We start from the raw sequence: 24,819 nt of genomic DNA on the forward strand, positions 1-24,819 counted from the left end.
GGGCTTCCTTCTTACGCTTTGCTGCATACATTGCTTAGCTCTATTAAAGCTGGTGCTCATGGTGTGCTTCTGCTTGATGGCTCGGAAGTAACTCATTTGAATAGACCACAAGACAAGTTCTTGGACTGGATCTTTAATCCAATTATGGTATTGAAAGATCAGATTCGAGCGATTAAACTTGGAGAAAGTGAAGTTAGGTACTTGGAGAAAGTTGTTCTCTTTGGAAACCATGAACAACGCATGGAAGCTTGGGATAATCGCGGTGACCCGCCTCAAGAAAACGTTCGAGCTGCTCAAATCCAAGGAATCAGCAGAAGGTAAAAGATTCAAAACTTTTTTCTCGTACATTGATGAAAGACTAACCTTTATGGCTTCTTTAATTCTGTGATCTTCTGTGTTGTAGGATGATGGGAATGGTACGGAGCGTATCTAAGCTTCCTACTTATAGGAGAAGGTTCAGGCAAGTGGTTAAGGCTCTAATAACTTATTATTTAGAGAAGCAAGGCTTGAATCGAACCGGTTCCATGAGCTCTGGAGATTTCATCGAAGAGATCTAACCTAAGGAGCAATAAATTGTTGTAATTAAGTTGTGTTTTTGATATATTGAAATACTAACAAGGTGTAAAAAGAGTATGTATAGAAGTTGCTAAAATTTAGGATTCAAGAAAACAGAGCTTTTTTTTCTAAATGATTTCAGAAATTGAGAGAAAGAGAATACAAAATCTTACAGTGATGCTGATGTAGAGGAGGAGGTTTGAATGTGATGACAGCTTCCGACCACTCAATCTTGCCGCTAATCTCAACTCTCTCATTGCATCTCCTTAAAGAGATCTCTGCACACCAAATCTCCAATTTCTCAGGACCAAACACGTCCCAAAAGAGTAACATGTTAGGACCAGAGTTACTAAGTTTGTGCCCCGGAAGCAATCTGTCAAGTTCATTAGTCAATCCATGCCACACCCTCTTCCTTTTGCATGACTTCCAATGATCTGCAAACTCTGACATCCTCCCACCATAGTTGACTAGCCTGGAGTCACATAGAGTGTCCGTTAGAGTTTTCAATCCCATGACCTCTCTCCACACCATCCCCTCGTGTTTGCGCCAATCCAATTCATTTGCATCACACCAAAGTATCCTCCCACCCGTTACACAACAGTACATGACATTCTCGATCACATACCAACCCCTTCTCTCTCTGCTTGTATCTGAATTCCCTGTCATCCATATCCCTTCACTCGGTATGTAAAAGATACCTCTACCGGCCCCGTTCAAAGCGAAAACCTTCTCGTCCATCACCGCGCTTTCGTAGATTANGTACATTGATGAAAGACTAACCTTTATGGCTTCTTTAATTCTGTGATCTTGTGTGTTGTAGGATGATGGGAATGGTACGGAGCGTATCTAAGCTTCCTACTTATAGGAGAAGGTTCAGGCAAGTGGTTAAGGCTCTAATAACTTATTATTTAGAGAAGCAAGGCTTGAATCGAACCGGTTCCATGAGCTCTGGAGATTTCATCGAAGAGATCTAACCTAAGGAGCAATAAATTGTTGTAATTAAGTTGTGTTTTTGATATATTGAAATACTAACAAGGTGTAAAAAGAGTATGTATAGAAGTTGCTAAAATTTAGGATTCAAGAAAACAGAGCTTTTTTTTCTAAATGATTTCAGAAATTGAGAGAAAGAGAATACAAAATCTTACAGTGATGCTGATGTAGAGGAGGAGGTTTGAATGTGATGACAGCTTCCGACCACTCAATCTTGCCGCTAATCTCAACTCTCTCATTGCATCTCCTTAAAGAGATCTCTGCACACCAAATCTCCAATTTCTCAGGACCAAACACGTCCCAAAAGAGTAACATGTTAGGACCAGAGTTACTAAGTTTGTGCCCCGGAAGCAATCTGTCAAGTTCATTAGTCAATCCATGCCACACCCTCTTCCTTTTGCATGACTTCCAATGATCTGCAAACTCTGACATCCTCCCACCATAGTTGACTAGCCTGGAGTCACATAGAGTGTCCGTTAGAGTTTTCAATCCCATGACCTCTCTCCACACCATCCCCTCGTGTTTGCGCCAATCCAATTCATTTGCATCACACCAAAGTATCCTCCCACCCGTTACACAACAGTACATGACATTCTCGATCACATACCAACCCCTTCTCTCTCTGCTTGTATCTGAATTCCCTGTCATCCATATCCCTTCACTCGGTATGTAAAAGATACCTCTACCGGCCCCGTTCAAAGCGAAAACCTTCTCGTCCATCACCGCGCTTTCGTAGATTAAGGGGTAGTTTAGGTTGTACTTATTCGATGGCGGCATTGGCAAGTCATCCCAAGTCTTCGTCATTGGGTCAAAAACCTCACCCCACTTGCGGGAAATTGAGCAGAAATGTTCGAAACCTCCCAATACATATATCGTACCATCGACCACGCCCACTGCAGCAGAAGCTCGAGCCACCCTCATGGAGGGGAGAGTTGTCCACGTGTGAGATCGGCAATCTAGGAAGAAGACGCTCGACGTGTGCCTCCCGTTGAACTTCCCACCAATGACATAGATACCGTAACCCAAGGCAACCACGGATGATGCTTCTTGAGGCTGATAGAAGTGTGTCCGGATAGGGACCAGCCGACGAGGACGATTTAGGGTTTGTGGAGTGAAACAGAACCAGGTTGGAGTTAGGTACGGAGGAATGCTTAAACATAGATAGATGCAGTTTTGGGTGCAACCAACAAGTGATCGGAAGTCATAGAGCTCAGGTGAAACCACTAGCGATCGGAGCCACTTGGAGGCTAAGTATAAGGATGCGTGATCTAGTCTTGATACGCGGGCCAAGCAACTTAGAGCGATCTCATCAGGCAAAGAAGAGAAGAATCCAGACGTAGACGGAGAAGACACCTTCAATTTATCCCTACGCGGTGGCTCTTCGTCGGGTATGGGGTTTTGTTTCAGAGGGCATAACGAAGCACTTCAACTCTTTTTATGTACAACAAACCTCAAACTCCTGTTTTGATTTTGATTTTTGTTTATGTTTCCTACTCCTAATTCGATTCGACTAAGGTAACAAAATTAATCAAGTAAGAAAAAAGCCCATGTTTGTTTAAGTTTTGACCCATTAAGAGCCCAATAACACTTGGTGTAAAATAATAATTAAGAAAAAAAAAAAACTTGAAAAATCGTATTGTCTGTGAGGACGACGGCGAAAGCGGAAGCGGATAACGAAAAGCTCGCCGCGAAAATGGCGGCCGTGAAATCTCTGCAACCAAGACTTATCTCTTCTTTTCTCGGCGACCGTTCAATTCGATCAACGCAACCACTTACTCATCTCTTTCGCTTCGATTTAGGTTCTTTTTTCTTTTTTCATACTCTACTTCTTCCTAATCCTGCTACTGCTAGTATTATAGTTGAGCAGATTACAAAAAAAAAATTAAGACTTTCGAATGCCCATATTGCTAATTTGATTCATAGATGAGTTTCTGAGGGTTTAAGGCTTAACCCATGAAAAGAACAGAGCATTTTTGAAACATGAGCTGTTGTAGAGTGTAGTGTTTAATTAAAACGAAATCAATGTGAGAATTTTTCTCAATATGGACAGGAGGAAGAAGACATGTTTCAATGCAATTATCGAGAACCTTTTCGGGATTAACCGATCTCTTGTTTAATAGAAGGTATTAATTATGATGTTTCTTACAGTTTAGTTACTGAGTGGTAGCAGAGAAGGTGTATTGACTTATGTTCTTTCATTTTTTTTTGTTTTCGTTCTATGGTTAAAGGAATGAAGATGAAGTTATTGATGGCAAGAGAAAGCGTCTGAGACCGGGAAATGTATCTCCTCGTCGCCCTGTCCCAGACCATATAATAAAACCTCCTTATGTTGATTCTCTTAAAGCTCCTGGAATCTCAAGTGGACTTGAAGTTCATGACAAGAAAGGTATAGAATGCATGAGAGCTTCTGGGAAACTTGCAGCTAGGGTTAGGGAATATGCTGGAACTTTGGTTAAGGTGAGCAAAGTATGTATACTTTTTTGAAGTTTTTTGTAGTGAGCTCTATCATGTTACAATCATTTGTTTTGCTGTTTGGCAGCCAGGCGTAACCACAGATGAAATTGATGAAGCAGTTCACAATATGATTATCGAGAATGGTGCGTATCCTTCGCCTCTTGGTTATGGAGATTTCCCGAAAAGTGTTTGCACATCTGTGAATGAATGCATTTGTCATGGTATACCAGATTCACGACCACTTGAGGTATGCTTTTTTAGTGTTAAACAGAATTTTTCTCTGTCCCTTATGAATCCTAGTAATGTATGCTTTCCTTTGGCAGGATGGGGATATAATCAACATCGATGTCACAGTTTATTTGAATGTAAACTTTTCTTCTTTTGCATATTTCCTGATTCTTCACACTAGTCAAGTAAATTGGGTTTACCCTACAGTACACTATTGAGTATAAATACTTATTTCGGATCTGCAGGGTTATCATGGTGATACTTCAGCAACTTTCTTCTGTGGAAATGTTGACGAGAAGGCTAAAAAGCTAGTCGAGGTATGATGTTGAACCTGACATTTCTGTTCTTTAGGAAAATCATGTTCCTGTTAATAGTTTGATGAGCTATATATATATTTGGAATGTGCTCTAGGTGACAAAAGAGTCTCTCGACAGAGCAATATCAATATGTGGTCCTGGAGTTGAGTACAAGAAAATCGGCAAAATCATTCAGTAAGAAATCGATTTCGTCGAAATATAAATCCACATTTGTAAAACCAAATCTTCTGACATGAAAACATTGTTGTGGTTATGAAGTGATCTTGCAGATAAACATAAATATGGAGTTGTTCGACAATTTGTAGGCCATGGGGTTGGAAGTGTCTTCCACGCGGATCCAGTTGTTCTACATTTCCGTAAGTTTTTCCTAAAACTCAGACATCGTCGAGTTGCTGCTTCGCATAGTTTTTGAACTTTCTTCTACACAGGGAACAATGAAGCTGGACGTATGGTCTTGAATCAAACCTTCACCATAGAACCGATGCTTACGATAGGCAGCAGAAACCCGGTAATGTGGGATGATAACTGGACCGTGGTAACGGAAGATGCAAGCCTCTCTGCACAATTCGAGCATACGATTCTTATAACCAAAGATGGAGCTGAGATACTAACCAACTGTTAAAATATGATTCCCAAATTTGTCTCACATTGATCTTATTGGAATGGAACCCAAACCCGAAAGGTATGTAAGAATCATATTCTTATTCAAATATTCTTCGAGCAAACTGAATCTGTAGTTACCAATCAAACAAACACATACAAACAAGTTTTTACACTATTTTATTATTTTTGGGACAAGCAAAGATTAGATCTTGAGTGTAGGAGATCTTGATTCTCTGAGTTTCCTTTCTTCTGACAGAACTTTTGCAAACCTGTAAATAATTAGCAGTATTTTGCAGATTAAATCCAGTTATTTTTATTATTGTTATTATTCTTAAAAGTATTTTACAGATTAAATACCCTATTCTTATGCTCAAGTAATACATTGTGTTTTTTTCTAGATAAAAAAATATATATATATACCTTTTGAGAGCTTCTTCATTAGTTACGTTTTCAGAGATGGGTTGATAATGGCCAGTTTCGAGATTGACACGAGAGACTCTTTTCTTTAATAAAGCTTCACCAACTTCAACTAGACCTTCCATGTTCTTTTCTGTCGATATGTCCACTGAGCCTAAGTCACCCTTCAACAACGTATCGTCCTGTAATGGAAATACATACAAAAATCACTAATGTATGTAAATAATTGTTTCGTACAAGTAATTAAATGACATATAGATCGACAATTACAAGAAATCATTTTTAACTTTGTTTAGATGATTTCACATAAATCTTTATGACCAAAATCGAATGTTTAGAATATATAGTTCAAAGCAACAAAAAAAATAATAATCAAACAAACAGGTTTAGTATTTCATTAGCGTGGGAGTTAAGTAATTACAAAATCTAATATGACGACTGCGGAGTTTTAGTAAATTAGTGCTTAAGTTGCAAATTTTCTAAAATATTATACAATTCGAGATTTTATTTGACCTAAACGAAAAGAGTTTAATATTCTGAATCGAAACTACGGTTACTATTTACTAATATATTTGTGGAAGAAACTCACATCGATACGTAAATAATTCTTCTCGGAACGAAGAGCTTGAAAGACGACAGAGCTTTGGTAATCAACAATGTCATGAATGGCTTCATTGTAACAATCTAGAATCGGAGTTGATCCGTTTTCAAAGATCCAACACAATAATCCCCATTTCGACGCCATCTTCGCATTGTACTTCTCTTGGTTCCTAATCGAACCTGTCCCAATCGATATCACCAGAAACCTCGTGAAATCCAATGGGCTTATGTCTCCCATTGCTGGATTCTTCTTCATTATCTGCTTTGTCACTTCCGCAATCGCACATAACGTCTGAAAAAAGGGAGAAGAAACATCAATTCATAGGTCGATGATTACAAAGTTAGGGCTTACAGGTTTAAGATCTAGGGTTTTAGAATTTACCGGGTTATTGGCGGCGATACCACCATCAATGAGGTTATATTCATGTTTGTGTCCTTCGTTGTCTTCGTTGGTGAATCGATGAGCTGGAAAATATGTTGGTGCCGCCGATGTGCTTATACATATGTCTGATAGTTTCGCGTCCATAGCTCGATCAGTCACCGCCTATATATTATGGTTGATGGATCAGTATATACCTGTGAATGTGATGAAATTGCACGAATAGATATATGATAGTGGTGTTACCTGGTATGAAGAGAAGATAACTGGTTGGAGTTTCTTGATGTCGAAGCAAGGTATGACAACGTTTGTCAAAGATTGAGTCAGCTTCGTGTCGCCCAAGAAACCTTCAATTAAGTTATGAAGGTATTTCCCGTTGAACTTGGGTCCTCGTACAAGTCTCCTCAAGGTTTCAACCCAGCCAAAGATCCCTCTGCACATTTAAACCTAAACGACTTAATTATACGATTACTAATTAAGACTCTGAATTGGACTAAACGCAAACGGTTCAGATGCATATATACCGTGGCTGTGGGAAGATTTTGGGAGAGTGTTTGACATAAAAAGGGACTATTTCTTTGGCCTCAAACAAAGGGCGGTTGCGGTTGCGACTATCGCCACCGCTTTGGCCTTCGCCTTGTGCTGCCAACATCCCCACTATCAAACCTCCAGTGCTTGTACCCGATATGACATCGAAATAATCCACAAGCCTTGCCTCTTCACCATCCAATTCCTGTTTAATAGACATTTTACAGATAAACAATTGAACTAATACACAATCTATACAAAGTTGTATAAAAGTTTACAATTAAGAATCAGTTATACTATATAAACCTGAAGTTGTGATTCGAGGTAAGCCAAGATTGTGCCGGGAATGATCCCACGGATGCCACCACCATCGATGCTAAGAATGGTGATAAGTTGTCCGTACGAAGGAGGCAGACAAGACACTGTTAACGTTCTGTCTTTCTGATGATCAGCTATGGATATTTCTGATGAACTTTTTGATCTCCTCTCCGTATTCATACTTCTAAACTCTTTTCCTTTATTTTATACTAATCTCAATCAAAGCTTATTTGTATATTTACTTCGATCAAATATTCTCTTTCGGTTAGTGTTTAATTTATTTCTCCTTTTCAAGATAGAGACGGTGGGTAATAAATGTGATCAAACCTTTAGAACTACCGTTACATATATATAGAAAGAGTTACATGTAGGTTAGGGAGTCTATATACAACACTATGTTATGCATGCCCATACACACATGACACATCCATCACATAGTGTTGGATTTTTCTGAGTCTAAAGAGAGGTTTCTTTGTTGGGATGTCGTGTTCATCACTCTCACGCCCCATTACACTGGTTACTTTATTTCATGTCATGTTACACACATACCTCTATATTATATAAAGTTCTAGATGACAGCTGTCCTCTCTAGAAAATAAACAATTAAAAGACAAAACATGCACACAAATTAGTAGCAGAAGCCACCTGAACATATATATATATATATATATATATATATAAGTATATTTCATATTAAAAAAAATTGTAGAGGATTATTGTGGGATTTAAAATTTCGAATAGTAATCTGGCTCCTCCTAACTACTATTTTATTGTCGATTTTTTTCGGTTACCATCCCTGAAGTTGGATTATTATTATATAGATTTTTTTTTTAACAATATTTGTGGTTGGAGACTTGGAGGTATAAATCCGGTTTCTATAAGATAACTTTTACTAATATAGAACTGAAATTGCAGAACTAGGGAAATTCGTTGAATAATGTATGAGGTTGTGGAACAAAAATATTACGTAAAGAGAAACCGAGAATCATACTTACAAGCAAATGTAACCGTTACTCAATTAAAGCAATAAAAGTAGCCAAAATTATGGATTTGGAAAGGTTATGGTTAATCTTTTTTTTTTCTTTCTTTGACATCAGTTACGGTTAGTCTACAAGTATAGAAATTACAATACGCTTCTACTAAATTCTCCTTTACATGCAAGCTTTCATATCATTTTTTGTCATGATCAACTTTCATATAAAGGTCCAAAAATTGACTTGCTAAATATGATTGCATATATATTTCAAAACAGTATAAGCCTTCAAGGCATTGGCTATGTGAAGTATTATTAAGTTTTCTCTGAATGCATTGAGTTGTGATCATATCTAAGTGAAGTCTGTAATTAATATGTTTACTTAATTATTCAAAGTAATACTATATACTATAGTTTGAAGTTGAACTAAAGATGTCAACAATATCTGAGCATGGAGAATTTGGTTTTTACATGCTCGAAAGTAAATATATAATTTTAATATTCTGTAGAGATTATGCTGAATTCAACCAACTTTTATACCCTAGGAGACAAACGATTTACGATATGTTTTTTATGTCCATTCCGTGACAAGTAGTACAAAATTATCTATGGTCCACTTATGCGAGATTGTTATATTATATGTAATCCCTTGTTATATATCTGTCAAATGCTTTCCGTGTTAATTAAAAAACATAAAAATGTAATCCTCTAATATCGTCTTACTCCTTCAAAACTACTTGTGCAGTGAAGTGACCTTGGTGCAGTGGCCAAAGGTAAGTCCTTAATGCACAAGGCACCATCACACCCGGGATCGAGTCCCGGCTCTTACGAATGTAGGAATTTGGCTAATGGGCCGGCCAGTTGTGGCCCATAATGCAGAAATGTTGAAAAAAAAAAAAAAACTTAATCTTTAGATTCTTGTATNTTCCTAATTGGCTAGCTTGACCTTTACAAAATTTATAGTATTTAATTACCTGATTAATGCTATGAGATATATGAATATTCTTTGGCGTGTAACATACACATATGGGTTTGAAAAGCGATTATTTTTTTTTTTTCCACGGGTCTTGACAGAGTCAAGTTCTTGTAACACTAAACATCCTTTTAAGAACGTTACAATTGTATATATATATATACACATAATCGTGTCAAATTTGACAAAATTGATAAGATAATATAAATTTATAAGGTGTCCACTTTATTTGATGCTTCATTTTACCGAATTATTTCACTGTGAACAGAGATTTATATAACATTACGATACTATAGTGATTGACTAACTTGGTTTAAAGTGGTTGAATAACTTGATACGTGAAGAATTGCATAACTCGACCGTCTCCAGTTTATCCACATAACAAGAAAATCAGCCACTTAAAAAGGGTTCACTTAGAATCTTTTCCTTTTCTGAAAGGTCGTCTTGGAATGGTCTTGGCGTTTTTTATTTTTACAAAACGCTCTCATTTTGTTCAATTAATATATAAAATTACCCGTTCTTAATAACATGAATTACAGCGTCTATTAACATTTAGACATCAATTGAGAGAGATTGTCTTTTTTCTCTTCATTCTTATAGATTTTACAATGTACGATCGGAATGAACAATATATATTTTAGGGCAAGCAAATATGTAAACCGGGAAGTGTAACTTGATTTTTAAAATTTATATATCTTTTTAATTCAAAAAGAATTGAATCAGAGAAACCAAAAAAAAAAAAAACAAGGCGTAAAGAGAATTCACCAAGCAACACACACACACACACACACACACGATCATCAGTTTTAAACTAAATAACAATATCATATTGTACATTAAATTATTTCACACAAAAGCACGAATGAGATCATGAGGCTGTATTTCCTTTTATTTGGTCTCCTGTGATCCGTTTGATGAATCTTTAGTCATTGTATCGCTTCTCATTCTCCTTAGTTTCCTTTCATCAGAGAGGATTTTCGCATACCTATATTTATTTTTGTTTAAGAATGAGATTACTTGTAATACAAGAAACCCGTCAACAAAACATTTGAAGCGCTATTCTTAATGAATTACCTCTTTAGTTGTTCATCATTATTAATATTTTCAGGAACAGGTTCATATACACCAGTGTCGATGTTCATATGCACGACTCTGTTTGACAGTATCTTCTCACCAATCTTCACAAGATTCTCTAAGTTGGACTTTGTCGCTAGATCCATAAGGCTTACATCTCCGTCCAATGTATCATCCTGCAATCGATTTCACACATAAAAAAAATTCGGGTGAATTTAGGCTCAATTACATATTTGGGCACATTTATGTAGCTAGGCTCGTACATCGATTCTGAGGTATTTGTCTTCAGATTGTAGAGCTTTAAACACAACAGAGCTGTGATAATGGATCATGTCGCGGCTTGATTCCATAGTAATGTCTAATATCGGAGTAGATCCATTGTCATATAACCAAGATATGATTCCCCATTTTGCAGCCTTTTTTGCGCTGTACTTCTCCTCTCTCTTTGTAGATCCTGTTCCTATCGATATAACGAGAAACTGGTCGTAACCTAACGGTTTGATATCACCCATATCAGGATTATTCTTCACAATTTGCTTGGACACAGCAGTCATAGCCACCAAAGTCTATAACAAAACCAAACACGACGAAATTACTTTATTTTGGAAAACCAAACTAAGATTTTATATTAAAAAATTGTAATCTTTTCGTTCTTGACAGTACCGGGTTATTAGCAGTAATTGCGCCATCAACGAGGTTAAACTCCGTCGTCTTGCCTTGACTGTCTTCATTAGAAAAGTAATGAGGAGGAAAGAAAGTGGGAGCAGATGATGTGCCGACGCATATGTCTGATACCTTGACGTTCAAGCTAGGGTCAGCCAACGCCTTTTAAAAAAAAAGTGAACTAGTTAAAAATTAGGTTGAAGTAAGAACTGTATATTTCAATCTATATATGTGTGTGTTGTGTTAAGAATAGAGACCTGGTAAGAGGAGAAAATGGTGGGTTGAAGTTTCTTGATGTCGTAGGTTGGTATAACAACGTTTGTGAGTGTCTGGTGAAGTTTTGTCTCTCCAAGCAGCTTACTTAGTAGATTTCGTAGATACTTTCCGCTGTATTTTGGACCAGACAGAAGCTTTGGAAGCTTCGGTAACAGAGCTAACACGCCTCTGCATTTTTCACTAGAGTGTCTTTTCAATTGTCACGTGGAATTTTTAACATATATGTCAATTTGTTCATTATAAAAAAAAAAAAGACAATTACTATATGGGACACCAAACACGTAATTAATGTCCACTTGTTCTATAAGGACAAAAACATTCGTTTTTACTGGTTTGCTCAATGGTGTGAACATAAAAAAAAAATCTATTTTAAACAGAATACTGTATACAAACACAACCAGTATCGATCTAATTAATATTTGTTAATTGGTATTTATCGAATTATAATTTGCNTGGTGAAGTTTTGTCTCTCCGAGCAGCTTACTTAGTAGATTTCGTAGATACTTTCCGCTGTATTTTGGACCAGACAGAAGCTTTGGAAGCTTCGGTAACAGAGCAAACACGCCTCTGCATTTTTCACTAGAGTGTCTTTTCAATTGTCACGTGGAATTTTTAACATATATGCCAATTAATATTTAATGGGACACCAACCACGTAATAATGCTCACTTGTTCTATAAAGGACAAAAACATTCGTTTTTACTGGTTTGCTCTATGGTGTGAACAGAAAATAAAATCTATTTTAAACAGAATATACAAACACAACCAGTAGTATGGGAGTATCCATCTAATTAATATTTGTTAATTAGTAATATATCGAAATATAAGATGCTTACGCAGGCTGGGGAAATATCTTGGGACAATGTTCAAGGTAAAACGGCACAATGTCTTTGGCCGCGAAATGAGGTCGACCGGTCTCGTCCGGTACAGTCAACATCGCCGTCACAAGACCACCGGTGCTAGTTCCGGCTATCACATCGAAGTAATCAGCTAGCCTCGCGTCTTCGCCATCGAGTTCCTATATATACCAAAAAAAACTTTAATTTTTCAAAAAAATAACTACAAGAGAAAGAAAGAAAAAAAGAGAAGAAGTTCAATTACTATCTCGTAAAGAGTAAAAAATGAAGTCAAGATCATAGATTGATGAACGTTCTAAGCAACTATTAGATTCACATGGTGATTAGTACGAGTTTCTGATCCAAGCTACCATATACGTGTCTAGTTATTTGACGCTCTACTGAAATACATATATAGAGGGCGCCGATATGCACATGTATAAACCTGAAGTTGTTTTTCGAGATAGGCAAGGATTACTCCGGCGATGACTCCCCTGACACCACCGCCGTCGAGGCTGAGGATTGTTACGAGTGATCCGCACGCTGGCGGTTTGTTTTTCTTGCAGGACGAGTCGTTCTCCATGATAGTTGATCGATCTTCTTATTGAGTTAGAAGATTATAAATCGAAATTTGGTAAAAGTTTTGGATGTATAGGTCGATTATATATATAAAATGCACAATTTAACTTGTATAGATTTTTCAAATAACAAAAATTTGGTCAGGCTTTCTTCATATCTATTACGTGCTAATAAGGTTTATAAGCTAATAGTATGTTTTTTTCATTGGAATAAGATAATTTATAGTAATTAAGGATTATGTCGTCGAGCTTGAGCTGTCATAAACTAAATTAATTTATGAGAACTAATTACAATAAATTTTAATTTTTAACAAACAAATATTTTCTTTCGTGGACTTTGCAATAAAGAACAACAGCCACGCGAGATCTGTCATCCAAATTAATGTTTCAAAAAACGGACTTTGGATGAATTTGCTGCGACACATTTCTCTTTTCAATCCACTACACAGACTTGTTCTAAAGACATCTGTCACAATTCGTTGAGAAGATGCTCTCAAGACTTTAGCATGACAGCATGCAAGCACGCTTTCTCAACTAGATACCAACCTATAATATATAATTATATAATTTGCATTACACAGTAGAGATGGTACAAAATACATATCAGACTTTTCTTCGTACATTACATTTCGTGCTAATCATGATTGTAGTTCATATATTTTCCTATGGGGATTATTTAATGCAATATCGAGATTGTTGAGCTGGCATATATAAGCTAAGCTAGCTTAATTAACGAGAACAAATTAAAATATATAATCTTAAGTAATATTTCTACGTGGACAATCCAAAACAATAGCGAACAAGATCTGCATCAAAAGATTCAAATCAAGACTCTATTTACTTTGACTTTTTTTTTTTTTTTTATGATAGAGTTTGAATTTTTTCAGATTTGCAAGGACACATCTCCCTCCCTATCCAGACTTGTTCAAACTAGCTACTACACCTGTCAATGTCATATGAGTTGATTCAAAAAAATTAGCTTCTGCATGTTGTTTCATCTTAGTATCTGTTGTTTCACTTTTTTTGACCAAAAAAATAATTACATGTAACAAAATTTATAACCAGTTTGACTAGAAATTCATATCTCACGACTTCCCTGTTTATAAATCTTTTTAAAATAATTACTTCAGTATATATATTTATGGGTTTGAATGGTAGCTGCGGTCAGGGCGGCCAAATACATCTTCAGTCTGGATCGCTTCAGTTTTAAGGTAGATTACAAATCGCTGCGGACTAACTTTTACATGTCCGCAGTTGGATCGCTGCAATTTTATCTTTGCTTTATTTGGATCGTACTAGTGCAAACTATATTTGCTGAATGGTAAATAAAAGGTGATACAGTCCGAGATGGATTTGTCCACCCAACCGCGGGTTTTCCAATTTAAGAGAGTGGGTTTCATCAATACTCGGGCCTATATATGAGTTTCAAATCAAGGCCCAATCTTTGCGAAATATGAAACTCAAGGACAACTGATTTGCGCGCACACACAAAAAAAGAAAAAGAAAAGAAGAGGACTAGTGATCATTAGTGAAGTTGACGTTGACCAATAACAACGCGGTACTCTCTCCTTCCTTATCTTCGTTGTTTAGTTGTTCTATCAAGTAATCAACACACCGAGAGACAGTCCAGCTTTATGAAAAAGATGTAACTTCGTTCGTTCTTTTATTTATTTCTCAATTGCTTTTTTTTTTTTTTTTTTTTTTTTTNTTGAAAATGTTTATTTCTCAATTGCTTTCAACCTATTTTGTTCATTCATTTAGTTACTATCCCATCATGTCATGAATTTAATAATCTTAAACCAATTTTTTCTACGCAGCATTCAATTTTTAACATTTCAATTTTTTTTTTAAAACAAATGAAATGATTGTCAAAAAAAAAAAAAAAATTATTTCTATATTACGATATTTTTAAAACGTTTGATTAGACTTTAACAGACACTTAAAGAGGATTGAAAGCAAATTTCCGAATATATTTTCATAATGTTTTTTTTTAATTCATGCTCCCGGGTAGATTTTTGAATTCGTTTGCTTACTTGCTTAGTCACTAATATTGCGTGTTAATTCTGGTTGTAACTTTGATTGTCGTCAGTTTAATAATATGTTGTAGATCAGAGTTATTAATTATCATTATTTACTTTGGAAGTACTAATGTTTGTTTTTTCTTTTCTGTTTTATTAGAAAAACAAAACTGACACAAAAACATTCTTTGGCCCTAATGAATACAAAGAAAATACTTTTTTTTTAATACAAAATATGTGATAAAAAGAAAAACGATTTGTTTTGAATAGTAATATTGACAAATATACTAGACTACTAGTGTATATATAATATGGCGAAAGGTTTTGATATGTAATTTCACTTGCATGCGCTCATAAGTGATAGTGAACATGCGATGTACCACGTACGCTAGCCCTAAATGGACCCTATTCACTTGTCTTATTGGACCACGTTGGTTATCATCATAAGGAAGAAAAAATTGACTTATCATTGAAAAATTGGGGACCGATCGATGGATATGAGCTGATTTTATGTGCATAAATGTGGCAAATATATATACAGGGAAATGAAAGAAGGACGTAATGTATATTGCTCAAAAAAAAAATTATTTATTACTTTATATGAAATTACAAATTCACAAGTGCAAGTTTATGTTTTAATTGTTTTAGAGTAATATCTTCTCAGACGTCGTCATGGTTGTACGTTACTATCAGCACCACATAGGTCCATTAATGGCATGTGAAGGGGAAGTGGCTAGATGATCAGAGGCGACAATTATGTGTCATCTAATATATTTATTACATCTATCTATAGATAGAATATATGATCGTACAAGATTTTTTGAGAAATTATGAGATGATTTGGTATATTTAGAAATATATCTATACTACTATAATGTATAAAAGATGTTGATCAATCTATTGGTTTGAAGTGAAACTTGTGTTTTAGAAAAACGCACATTTTTGTTTTATAAAGTAAAACCAAAACATATTTGCGATAAATAATTTAAATAATATTTGTGTTTGGTTCGTAAAAACAATTATGTAAAGACAAATAGATTTGTTTTTTTGGCTCTTTATGAGGTAATAGAAATACACTTGAAGCCGAGAAGTGAGAATGGTCCAACGTAGAAGGAAATTGACAAGAATCCTTTTTGTAAATGTTTATAAAAAGTTCCCAAAATTTTCTGATTGATATACATATTGGGAAATAAACGACGTCGACCTTTTGTGGTGTACTGGTTACATAATTTTTGAATGATTATTTAGGGAAAAATACATATACAAACAAAGTTGTGTCGCATATATCGTTTATTAGTTGATAATTGCTATTTTAAAAATTCGATTCGACTATAATTCGTGTTTTAACTCTTTAATCACCGGGTTAAGTCCAGGCCCAATACGGGCCTTTATGCGGGACCACAGTATCCGGGTCCAGCCCAAAAGTAGAGGAAAGTAAAAAACAAAAGCAAAAGGGAATTAATTAACTAAGTTGAGATTTGGACCATTTATTTATTTACTCTGTAATAAGTGAGTGAATGAAGTATATCTTCGTTTCTGTTTGTAGAAGAATTGAGAGATCCCATTATCTTGATTCTGCTATTAATTATTTGCACTTATATACGTACTGTACTCTATTTTGGATGGTAAGTTCAAATTTATGATTGACGCAATAAGATCATAGACTTTATTGTTATAAATGTTATAGTACAATAAATGTATCCTAAGTTTTCTGTAATACGATATTCTAATAATCGTGACGCAATTAAAAAATATATATATATATAAAGAGGAAATAATGATTTGGATTCAGGATTCGCTTGCCTTACATTGTATTATTACTTTTAGGATTTAATTTGGTCCACGTTCGAAGGTTTTTTTTTTCTTTTTCTTAGTTATATGCGTATCTGCTAGCTAAAAATATCTCAATTTGTTAGATTATGTAAATAGCAAATCCTATTTGTGATTATTGATTTGCATCATAAGTTATTACTTAAACGCGATTCATGGCTACCAAAAGAATGATATGTATAATTAAGTTTATTGTTATATTTAATGACGACCTCATTGTTAAGTTGACATAGGGATAAAATATTAGTAACATAGATTAACAGATTAAAGTACAGTTAAAATTACATATGCATGTCATACAAATTACTCATGTTTTCGTTTTGTTCTCATTTATATATAGTTTTATAAATAAGATATTTCATAATAATAAACAAAAAAAGTGGAATCACTAGAATGTAATGACATGGAAGAAAGGTGTATTCCGTAACTAAGTACTAAAAAAAATACTCCATATCATGAATACAAAAGAAAGAAGCATGATGGTCCACTAGAGAGAAATGGAAAGCATGAGTTAAAAAGCAAAGTTTTGTTAATAAAGGCAAAGCTTTGTCACGTGCTAATGCTTATTAGAATCTGCCAAAGTATCATTTTTTTCCCCATTAATTATTTATACCTAATCCACCATTTATTTAATTTATAATTTTATACTACTACTACTACTACTATTACTATATCCAGCCATGTTAGTTGATTAACTATGTGATCGTATAATATTACCACGCTTAGCCTCGGAAAATGGAAATCTCTATATATCAAAAATGGGGAGTCTATTGTTGAAATAATAATTGCAAATCACTTTTTTTTTCATAATACTTCCTTTTTCCGTGGTATGTCATTTCCACTTTTAATGAGTTTCCCTTTTTAATCTCAGGACCCAACATGTTCCATATAATTCTGGTTTATGATGATTTTGTTTTATGAGTTTTGTCTACACGGTTTATAAAAACTTAAATGTCATTAACTCTTCCATTGACAAAAAAACAAAACCAAAACCAAAAACAGAAATTCATCAAGTTGTTTATTTTTTTCAACACAAAAAGTTTTATCGATAATTTCAAGTAAATAGGAAAAACAGATCAATATTATTACCCTGATCGTCTTCAAATTTGCTTAATTACTTTCTATACTGTGTGAGTGTGTGGTGTGGTGGATCGTCCGATTTGACAGCAAAAAAGGAGAAATGAAATCAAATGTTAAAAAGGTTATAGAGAGACTAGTGAAATGTCAGCATCTTACAAGTTTCTTACTTTTTTTTTTTTGGTTAGCATCATAATTAAGGAGCACGTTACCTTTGCTTTATCTAAAAGGTATCAGAATTTTAACTCTGCAAAAACAAACGCTTGTGTTTAAGTACAGCCTGCATAATTGATTACACAACAATTACTAAATACTATAAATCCCTAATCAGTTTGGTTATTAATTTATAAGCTCCTTTTAAACTAATCAATCAAACACGACGTAAGATTTACTTGATCCCTTTACCCAAAAAAAAAAAAGGAAAAAAAAATATTTACTTGATTTGAGGTATCCTTCATGCAATTTTTTTTATAAGATTAAGAATTGCAATTGGAAAGTATTTATATAGAATAGTTGAATGACAGCTTTTAAACTGCTATTATTAGAGTAGACTAAACAGTAGTGATCATTGACAAAAATTAAAATAGCAGTGACCAATAATTTTTGGATTTTCCATCTAAATTATACGACAAATTATCACACACACCATGAGAAAAACTCGAAACAAAAAAGCTGTAAACCACAAAACTCCACTATCTTTTATATATTTCATATATATAAAACACGTTCAATTTTACTAACCATTCGAATGTTTTTTTTTATAATATAATCCTTTGATCAAAAAAAAAAAACAGATCACATTGTCTTATAATTCGGTTTACATAGTTTTCATTATTTTAAAATTTAGAAATTTTGTTTTCTAATATTCAGAAAATGATAAATATAATTTAAAATTTGTTATTTTTTAACTATAAAAAAAATATGTAATATGAAGTGAAAGATAGAGATAGAAAACGAAAGCACTAAAGCCACTAAATACCAAAATTACAATTAATAAAAATGGGAGATAAAGTAAGATCTCTCTAGTTGCCCTCATCTCTCCACAATTCTCTCCACCAGCTCGAGCGCTCTCGTCACTCAGATCTCCCATCTTCTCCGATATATACACACCATTTACACAGTTTTCAGAAACCTCTAAACTATTTTTAAAAATCATTCTTTTTTTTTTTTGGTTTAAAAACAAAAATTGGCGATTATAAAAAAACATTGATCTGTCGTCATTTTCTGATACTTGTTCACATCCAATAAGAGGGATTCTGCTCTAGTCTTCTTTCTTCCATTGCTCTGTTCGAGATTATATAACTGACGAAATTAACTAGTAAATTGTAAAATAAATAAAAAAAGTGTGGATCTTTGGGAAACATAAGCTTGAGAATTATTAATACACATGCCAGCCTTTTTCTGCTTCTTCTTCTTGGTCGCTTTATCTTCAAGTTTTCCCGCTCTGTCTTGATAATAAAACTCTCAACTAAGCCTTAAGGTACTTCTTACTTCTTTAATTTGTCCTTTACCCTTTATACATTTTAACTCTTGTTTCTTTCTTTTTACTTCTGTTTTGTTTTCTCTGTCTCTTATTATGTTTTTTTTTTAATTATCTTGATGGGTCTTTCTCTCTCTGTCTCTCTCTCTTGGGTTTTTTATATCATCAGTTAAGAGTGGAGAGAAAGCAAAAGTTGAATAGAAAGAGAGAGAAGCGATGAACACTAGTGTTCGAGCTGCTCTTTCCTCCATGAAAGCTCCTTCAAAGCATGACACCAATCAAGTATCTTTCTTTTTCTTTTTTCTCTCTCTCTCTCTCTCTCTCTCTCTCTTATCACTTTTTGTTTGTGAACTCAATTTTGATTGCTTTTTCTCTTTTGGGTAATCTTTTTTTGGTGGATATGTTTTAGTCTCTGCGCAAAAAGTTTGTTCCTTTAGATGATAAAATCTTGATAATTTGGATTTCCAGATATTTTTCTCTTTAAGATTCTTGCCTTCTACATTGGACTATTTACCAATCGAACCTTTGCTTTTTTTTTTTTGTTCTTTCTAAAAAAAAATAGTTATTCGTAGTGATTTTACTGGTCACAGTGAAAGTGATCGATACTCTCAATTGCTTATCCTCCCATCTGGAAGTGTGTGTTGTTTCCCACTATCAAAGGCTCTCAGAGCAATAGTTTCTTCTTCTTTTTTTTTCTCTATTAGCTCCAGTGTGTTTCTTTTTTTGGTTCATATGAGTAATGATGTTTCGTGGTATTATGAAATCTGCGAAGGAGGACAAGAAGAAGATGGATAGTAATGGAGCTGTTGCTAATTCAGGCAAATCTCTGGTTAATAGGCGCCGAGCTAACAAAGAAAAGAAAATGGATTTGCTTCAAGATGTATGATGGAACTATTCTTTACAAAATTCACTTTCTTTGAGTTGATGAATTGTGAGTCTAAAGCATGTTCTTGTTTGTATTAAGGTTGATAAGCTAAAGAGGAAGCTGAGGCAGGAGGAGAATGTGCATAGAGCATTGGAGAGGGCTTTCACTAGACCTTTAGGAGCTTTACCTCGTCTTCCTTCTTACCTTCCTCGACATGTAAGAGAGACACCGAATGCTGGATTTTTGAATTATGTATCAAACTTGTTGTTCTTTGTGTTTGATTTTTGTATCTTTTTTCCCCCGGGGGGTTTTGATATAAGACATTGGAGCTTCTTGCTGAAGTAGCTGTTCTTGAAGAGGAAGTGGTTCGGTTAGAAGAGCAAGTTGTAAGCTTTAGACAAGGCTTATACCAAGAAGCTGTTTACATATCTTCAAAGAGGAATCTGGAGAGTCCTAATAATAACAACAATGGTTTGAACGAGAATTCGCCTGTTAGAAGCAGTAGTAGTAAACACCAGCGATCAAAATCCATGTCGCAACACGAGTTCAATTCTATGATCACTCCCCCTAAAAAGCATCAACAGGGTCATCATAGTCTTAGCAGAAGCATCTCAAGTAGGAAACTCTTCTCCTCTGATCAAACAGTTAATGACCGAAGTGGTGGTCAGAGAATGGTTAATGGCAAACAAGCGTCGCCTAAACCAAATATAAGCAGTGTTACTAAGCCAGTAGATGTGAGGGGGAAAGAGAACCAGACCTCTAGTAATGCTTCAAAAGACAAGAAGAATAAAGAATCACCTGAGAAGAAGATTGGCAGGTTCTTGACATCTGTGAAGAAGAAGAAACCTTTGATCAAACCGGAGGCAGCAGCTGATAAACACTCAGAATTGCAGGTAAGTAAAACGTTTACGCTTTCATTAATGTATGAATCTGTAGATTTCTTCTAAAAGTTTTCTCCTTTTTGTGTGTTTTCGGTTGTTCAGGTAGATGATAGATTTGCAGATCAAGACAAAGCACAGGAGAGTGTTTCAGGTTCATCTTCGGAAGACAAAACACTACAAAGTGGAAATGTAGCAAACAGAGTTTCAGAGGATTTACTGAAATGTCTGGTGACTATTATCTTGAGGATCAGCTCGTCGAAGGACATTGTCTTGGATCCATATAGTAACTGTTCGGAATGGAGAACAAGAGAACTTGGTGCATACAAGCATCTTTGCTCTGTTGATGCATCTTCAATTGATCTTGGAAGAAGAATCAATGCTTCATTTCTGATCCATCGTCTCAAGTAAGTTTCTTCTTTTTTACAAAAATGATATGAAAACTTCTACAATGATTGAATACTCTAGACTCATGTTTTGTGTAACTATATATTTCTACAGGTTCCTGCTTAATAAGCTTTCCATTGTAAATCTAGACGGACTTAGCCACCAGCAGAAGCTTGCATTCTGGATAAATACTTATAACTCATGTGTGATGAATGTGAGACTTCTATGCTTTCTTTGTATGATAGAGATAGAGAAATGTATGTAAAATATGGAATTAGCTGATGTCTTTTTTTTTTTTTTTCCAATTTACCTTGATAGGCATTCTTGGAGCATGGAATTCCGGGGACACCTGAAATGGTCGTAGCACTGATGCAGAAGGTTTTAGATTCAAACTCAAAATTGACATCATTGCGCGTTAACATTTTTATCACTTTATATTCATCTTCTCGTTGTTGTGTCAGGCAACCATAATTGTAGGAGGACACTCTCTCAATGCTATCACAATTGAACATTTTATCTTGAGACTTCCATACCACTTGAAATTTGTAAGTGTCCCTTTCTTTTCTTAAAACTGTGTACCATTGAATCAAAGCTTGGTTCTTATTTTTGTTTCATTTCTCTGCTTCTTCTTTTGGAAAAGACTTGTCCCAAAACTGCAACACATGAAGAGATGAGAGCTCATAGCACATTTGGATTGGAATGGTCAGAGCCTCTGGTCACATTTGCCTTGTCCTGTGGAAGCTGGTCCTCTCCTGCTGTAAGTTGTGCTTAAAATCATGAAGATTCAATTTGGCAAATATGAAACCTTTTCAAGTAATTTCAGACATGAGAGTTAACCTTTTTTTCTTACCTTTTTTAAAAAACTGAAGGTAAGGGTGTACACAGCAGCTAATGTAGAGGAAGAGCTAGAAACGGCAAAGAAAGATTATCTTCAAGCATCAGTTGGGATATCAAAGAACAACAAACTAATGCTTCCAAAGGTATTAGATTGGTATTTACTGGACTTTGCCAAGGATTTGGAATCATTGCTCGATTGGATATGCCTTCAGTTGCCTGACAAACTAAGAGAAGAAGCAAATAAGTGTATGGAGAGAAAGAACAAAGAATCACTAATGGAGTTGGTTCAAGTAGTACCATATGACTTCAGTTTCAGGTTGCTTTTGCATCAATGAAAAATGTGATATAAATATTTGTATAGATTTGGATTGAGAGGAGGGTAAAAGTAGAGCGCAAGAGTTAAAAATTTGATATTGGTTTTTGGTTGGCTGAGAGTATATATAGATATGGTTGTCTTCTTTACTTATTAAAATTAAACTATAAAAGTGATGTGATAATTGATTTAATTGATTTTTATCTGTAATGCAATAAATATTATGTGTACACCATTTTTTCTGTTTTGTTTTGTCTTATTTGTTTTTTCTTGTCTGTTACTATATTTATGGTCAGCATCCTTGTCTCGTACTCGTACCATACTCATTTTGGTCGGCTTCTTGATTTAGTATAGTATTTATTCCTTTGTCAACAATTTGTTTAGCTTTTGTTAAGATTTTATAATTGTTAAAAAAAAACTGAAAAGAAGCAAAAGTTACAAAAGAAAAAGCGCTAGAAGGAGGGTTCGAACCTCCGACCTTGTGGTTAACAGCCACACGCTCTAACCAGCTGAGCTATTCCAGCTTTTGTTAGATGTATAAAATATTAGATATAGATAGAAATGTTTTAGTTCCTTAGTTGATGGGCTTGGATAGAAAGGCGAACAAGAGCCCGAAAGAAGCCCATCAATAAAAGACAGAACACTGATTAGAAGAGTGCTGTAATCGTGGTGGTGGTGAGAATTGGGAATTTTGCAGAGCCGTTAAACCCTAAGAACGGAGAAGAAAACCCTAGACCGGCGAAGAAGATTCAATCAGATTCTCATGTCGGATAATAGTAAAGACCACGATTCCGATTCCGATGCACCTGAAGAATTCACCCAGGAGCAGGTAAATTTTACTCGTCTTCTACCTCCTTTCTAATCCTCTTCGTTGTTGTTCTTCTTCTTCCGTACCTTTACTCTTACTTGGATTTAGCTGAAACACCTCGATTCAAAATATTGCATTTTTCTTAGGCGTCTGTGGTGTTTTTGACCTGTTTCAGGCGAAGCTTGAGGATGCAGCGTTGAGGAAGATACAGAGAGAGAACAAGGCTAGGTTTGTTTTCTCACACATTGCTTCTCCCTCTTTCGCAAGCTCAGCTTTTTTTATGGTTTAGTTCATTAGTGATTCGTTTTCATTGTTTCAGAAGACTTGAAAAGTTGCTTTGATTGTGTTAGTTCTTAGCAAAAACTATGCAAGGGTTGCTAGTTATGTGTTGTGTAATCCTTCTTTGGCCTTGTAGAGAGTGGTGTTTTATTATTAGTCGATAGTTTATATATGTCACCAAGCTTAAATCTGTTTTGGGAATTAGTTGCCATTCTTTGGTCCTAAGCTTTGTTTGTGAACTTGTTAATCTCTAAAGGTTTTTTTTAGAGGGATATGACTATGAGTTGGGAATGTGTGGATTCTTTAATGAGGTTGCTTTCTCTATTGCTAGGATTTCTCGTGAAAAGAAAGAGAGGCGCAAGCATATGGCAGAGCAGATAACGCCTCGAAAATCTAAAAATATTGAAGCAGTAGAAGATGTTGTAGAAGAAGAGGCAGAAGAACCCGAGGATAACTCTGAAGCTCTTGCAAAGAAGGGATTCCTTTCCAAAGACATCATAGACTTTCTTGCAGAACGAGAGAAGTATATTTAAAACTTTATATCCTTGTTTCTTCATGATTAAACACGTTAAGCTAGAAAGAATGTCTAACATTGGCAGGTTCTTTCATTTCACAGACAAAAAGCCGGATCAGATTCTGAAGAAGAGGAAATCATAGACGAAGTCCCAAGAAAGAAAAAGCAAAAGAGCTCAGGGTATGATCATCTATTCTTGGCTTTAAATTTTGTTTAACATCACTCTCTGATTTGCTTTGATTAAGCGTCTTTCTGGTGTCTGCAGGGTCGAAACGGTTATTTACAAAGATATTCCACCTCCGGAATGCTTGAAAAGTGGGCTAGATTTCTTGAAAATGAGGAGAGCGCAAGTCCCAAGATCGTCTTCTGTTATCAAGAACTCTGGCCAAGCTCTCCGGCTTGCCACTGGTGCTGCTTCCGCCAAGAAGCAACGACAGAGGAAATGAAACTTAAGATGTAAAATTCCATAACATTTTTGTTTTAGTTAGCCTTTTTGGCTACTTCTACTACTGCTACATGTATCAGATGTTTTATTTGTTACTAATATTTGCTCAAACACTCCCAATACAATTCGCTTTATTCGTGTTTGTCCAAGCAAAGTCAAAAGTGAACCTCGTTCGTGTTAAATCGATTGAGATCCGGTTCGGTTTCTCCACGTTTTCCTGGTTCGATATAGATTGATTTAACCGTAAGGAAATAGACTAAAGAAAAGAATAGTTAAAGAACTGGAGGAACAGGTGACATAAGCAATCAACGTGAAGGCCAATAACAT

At 35.1% G+C, this 24,819-nt stretch overlaps 8 protein-coding genes and 1 non-coding gene across 11 annotated transcripts in view; 4 read left to right on the top strand and 5 right to left on the bottom strand.

Moving 5' to 3' along the window:
- LOC104716418 (uncharacterized membrane protein At3g27390-like) overlaps positions 1–780 on the top strand; it is a 6,312-nt gene extending 5,532 nt beyond the window's left edge. The window contains exons 9-10 of the mRNA XM_019230827.1: positions 53–317; positions 404–780. Of these exons, the coding sequence (XP_019086372.1) occupies positions 53–317; positions 404–557 (419 nt within the window). The 3' untranslated portion in view covers positions 558–780. The remainder of the gene's footprint in view (positions 1–52; positions 318–403) is intronic.
- LOC104719947 (putative F-box/kelch-repeat protein At3g24610) lies at positions 694–1,293 on the bottom strand. The gene has a single exon (XM_010437928.1). The coding sequence runs from the start codon at positions 1,291–1,293 to the stop codon at positions 694–696; it is 600 nt and encodes a 199-aa protein (XP_010436230.1).
- LOC104719948 (putative F-box/kelch-repeat protein At3g24610) lies at positions 1,666–2,466 on the bottom strand. Its single transcript, XM_010437929.1, has one exon. The coding sequence runs from the start codon at positions 2,464–2,466 to the stop codon at positions 1,666–1,668; it is 801 nt and encodes a 266-aa protein (XP_010436231.1).
- On the top strand, positions 3,169–5,352 carry LOC104716420 (methionine aminopeptidase 1D, chloroplastic/mitochondrial). Its single transcript, XM_010433794.2, has 9 exons — positions 3,169–3,344; positions 3,596–3,668; positions 3,774–4,002; positions 4,085–4,246; positions 4,323–4,364; positions 4,473–4,544; positions 4,639–4,718; positions 4,803–4,900; positions 4,973–5,352. The coding sequence occupies exons 1-9, from the start codon at positions 3,239–3,241 to the stop codon at positions 5,164–5,166; spliced, it is 1,056 nt and encodes a 351-aa protein (XP_010432096.1). The 5' UTR covers positions 3,169–3,238; the 3' UTR covers positions 5,167–5,352.
- Positions 5,230–7,709, bottom strand: LOC104716419 (patatin-like protein 3). The gene is made up of 7 exons (XM_010433793.2): positions 7,378–7,709; positions 7,068–7,276; positions 6,790–6,976; positions 6,547–6,708; positions 6,154–6,456; positions 5,568–5,746; positions 5,230–5,416 (listed from the first exon to the last, which is right to left on the bottom strand). The coding sequence occupies exons 1-7, from the start codon at positions 7,567–7,569 to the stop codon at positions 5,350–5,352; spliced, it is 1,299 nt and encodes a 432-aa protein (XP_010432095.1). The 5' UTR covers positions 7,570–7,709; the 3' UTR covers positions 5,230–5,349.
- On the bottom strand, positions 10,073–12,932 carry LOC104716422 (patatin-like protein 1). Its single transcript, XM_010433795.2, has 7 exons — positions 12,629–12,932; positions 12,184–12,365; positions 11,330–11,516; positions 11,073–11,234; positions 10,673–10,975; positions 10,410–10,585; positions 10,073–10,320 (listed from the first exon to the last, which is right to left on the bottom strand). The coding sequence occupies exons 1-7, from the start codon at positions 12,764–12,766 to the stop codon at positions 10,224–10,226; spliced, it is 1,245 nt and encodes a 414-aa protein (XP_010432097.1). The 5' UTR covers positions 12,767–12,932; the 3' UTR covers positions 10,073–10,223.
- On the top strand, positions 18,707–22,591 carry LOC104716423. 3 transcript variants are annotated; one of them, XM_010433796.2, is made up of 11 exons: positions 18,707–19,166; positions 19,336–19,448; positions 19,939–20,046; positions 20,131–20,247; positions 20,352–20,924; positions 21,015–21,316; positions 21,411–21,510; positions 21,615–21,674; positions 21,758–21,841; positions 21,937–22,053; positions 22,166–22,591. In XM_010433796.2, exons 2-11 carry the CDS (start codon positions 19,383–19,385, stop codon positions 22,466–22,468), a joined length of 1,830 nt encoding a protein of 609 aa, XP_010432098.1. In that variant the 5' UTR covers positions 18,707–19,166; positions 19,336–19,382; the 3' UTR covers positions 22,469–22,591. The 3 variants fall into 3 exon arrangements, with proteins under 3 accessions (XP_010432098.1, XP_010432099.1, XP_019086371.1); XM_010433797.2 differs by lacking the exon at positions 19,336–19,448; XM_019230826.1 differs by lacking the exon at positions 18,707–19,166 and having other exon boundaries at positions 19,276–19,448.
- TRNAN-GUU lies at positions 22,897–22,970 on the bottom strand. The gene has a single exon. It is a non-coding gene; the product is annotated as a tRNA-Asn (tRNA).
- Positions 23,097–24,632, top strand: LOC104716424. The gene is made up of 5 exons (XM_010433799.2): positions 23,097–23,275; positions 23,430–23,482; positions 23,865–24,056; positions 24,150–24,227; positions 24,313–24,632. Exons 1-5 carry the CDS (start codon positions 23,210–23,212, stop codon positions 24,491–24,493), a joined length of 570 nt encoding a protein of 189 aa, XP_010432101.1. The 5' UTR covers positions 23,097–23,209; the 3' UTR covers positions 24,494–24,632.

Source organism: Camelina sativa, chromosome 10 (genome assembly GCF_000633955.1).
Source record: "Camelina sativa cultivar DH55 chromosome 10, Cs, whole genome shotgun sequence".
Lineage (NCBI taxonomy): Eukaryota > Viridiplantae > Streptophyta > Magnoliopsida > Brassicales > Brassicaceae > Camelina > Camelina sativa.

Coding starts and splice junctions, on each gene's coding strand:
- LOC104716419 (XM_010433793.2), bottom strand. CDS start 7,569: ATGAATACGGAGAGGAGATCAAAAAGTTCATCAGAAATATCCATAGCT. Junction 6,977..7,067: donor AAAATCTTCCCACAGCCACG/GTATATATGCAT, acceptor TTAAATGTGCAG/AGGGATCTTTGGCTGGGTTG. Junction 5,747..6,153: donor AGAATTATTTACGTATCGAT/GTGAGTTTCTTC, acceptor TTTCCATTACAG/GACGATACGTTGTTGAAGGG.
- LOC104716422 (XM_010433795.2), bottom strand. CDS start 12,766: ATGGAGAACGACTCGTCCTGCAAGAAAAACAAACCGCCAGCGTGCGGA. Junction 10,586..10,672: donor ACAAATACCTCAGAATCGAT/GTACGAGCCTAG, acceptor AATCGATTGCAG/GATGATACATTGGACGGAGA. Junction 10,321..10,409: donor AATGATGAACAACTAAAGAG/GTAATTCATTAA, acceptor AAATAAATATAG/GTATGCGAAAATCCTCTCTG.
- LOC104719947 (XM_010437928.1), bottom strand. CDS start 1,293: ATGGACGAGAAGGTTTTCGCTTTGAACGGGGCCGGTAGAGGTATCTTT.
- LOC104719948 (XM_010437929.1), bottom strand. CDS start 2,466: ATGAGGGTGGCTCGAGCTTCTGCTGCAGTGGGCGTGGTCGATGGTACG.
- LOC104716423 (XM_010433796.2), top strand. CDS start 19,383: ATGAACACTAGTGTTCGAGCTGCTCTTTCCTCCATGAAAGCTCCTTCA. Junction 20,047..20,130: donor AAATGGATTTGCTTCAAGAT/GTATGATGGAAC, acceptor GTTTGTATTAAG/GTTGATAAGCTAAAGAGGAA. Junction 21,317..21,410: donor TTTCTGATCCATCGTCTCAA/GTAAGTTTCTTC, acceptor ATATTTCTACAG/GTTCCTGCTTAATAAGCTTT.
- LOC104716420 (XM_010433794.2), top strand. CDS start 3,239: ATGGCGGCCGTGAAATCTCTGCAACCAAGACTTATCTCTTCTTTTCTC. Junction 3,669..3,773: donor GATCTCTTGTTTAATAGAAG/GTATTAATTATG, acceptor CTATGGTTAAAG/GAATGAAGATGAAGTTATTG. Junction 4,545..4,638: donor AGGCTAAAAAGCTAGTCGAG/GTATGATGTTGA, acceptor AATGTGCTCTAG/GTGACAAAAGAGTCTCTCGA.
- LOC104716424 (XM_010433799.2), top strand. CDS start 23,210: ATGTCGGATAATAGTAAAGACCACGATTCCGATTCCGATGCACCTGAA. Junction 23,276..23,429: donor AAGAATTCACCCAGGAGCAG/GTAAATTTTACT, acceptor GACCTGTTTCAG/GCGAAGCTTGAGGATGCAGC. Junction 23,483..23,864: donor CAGAGAGAGAACAAGGCTAG/GTTTGTTTTCTC, acceptor CTCTATTGCTAG/GATTTCTCGTGAAAAGAAAG.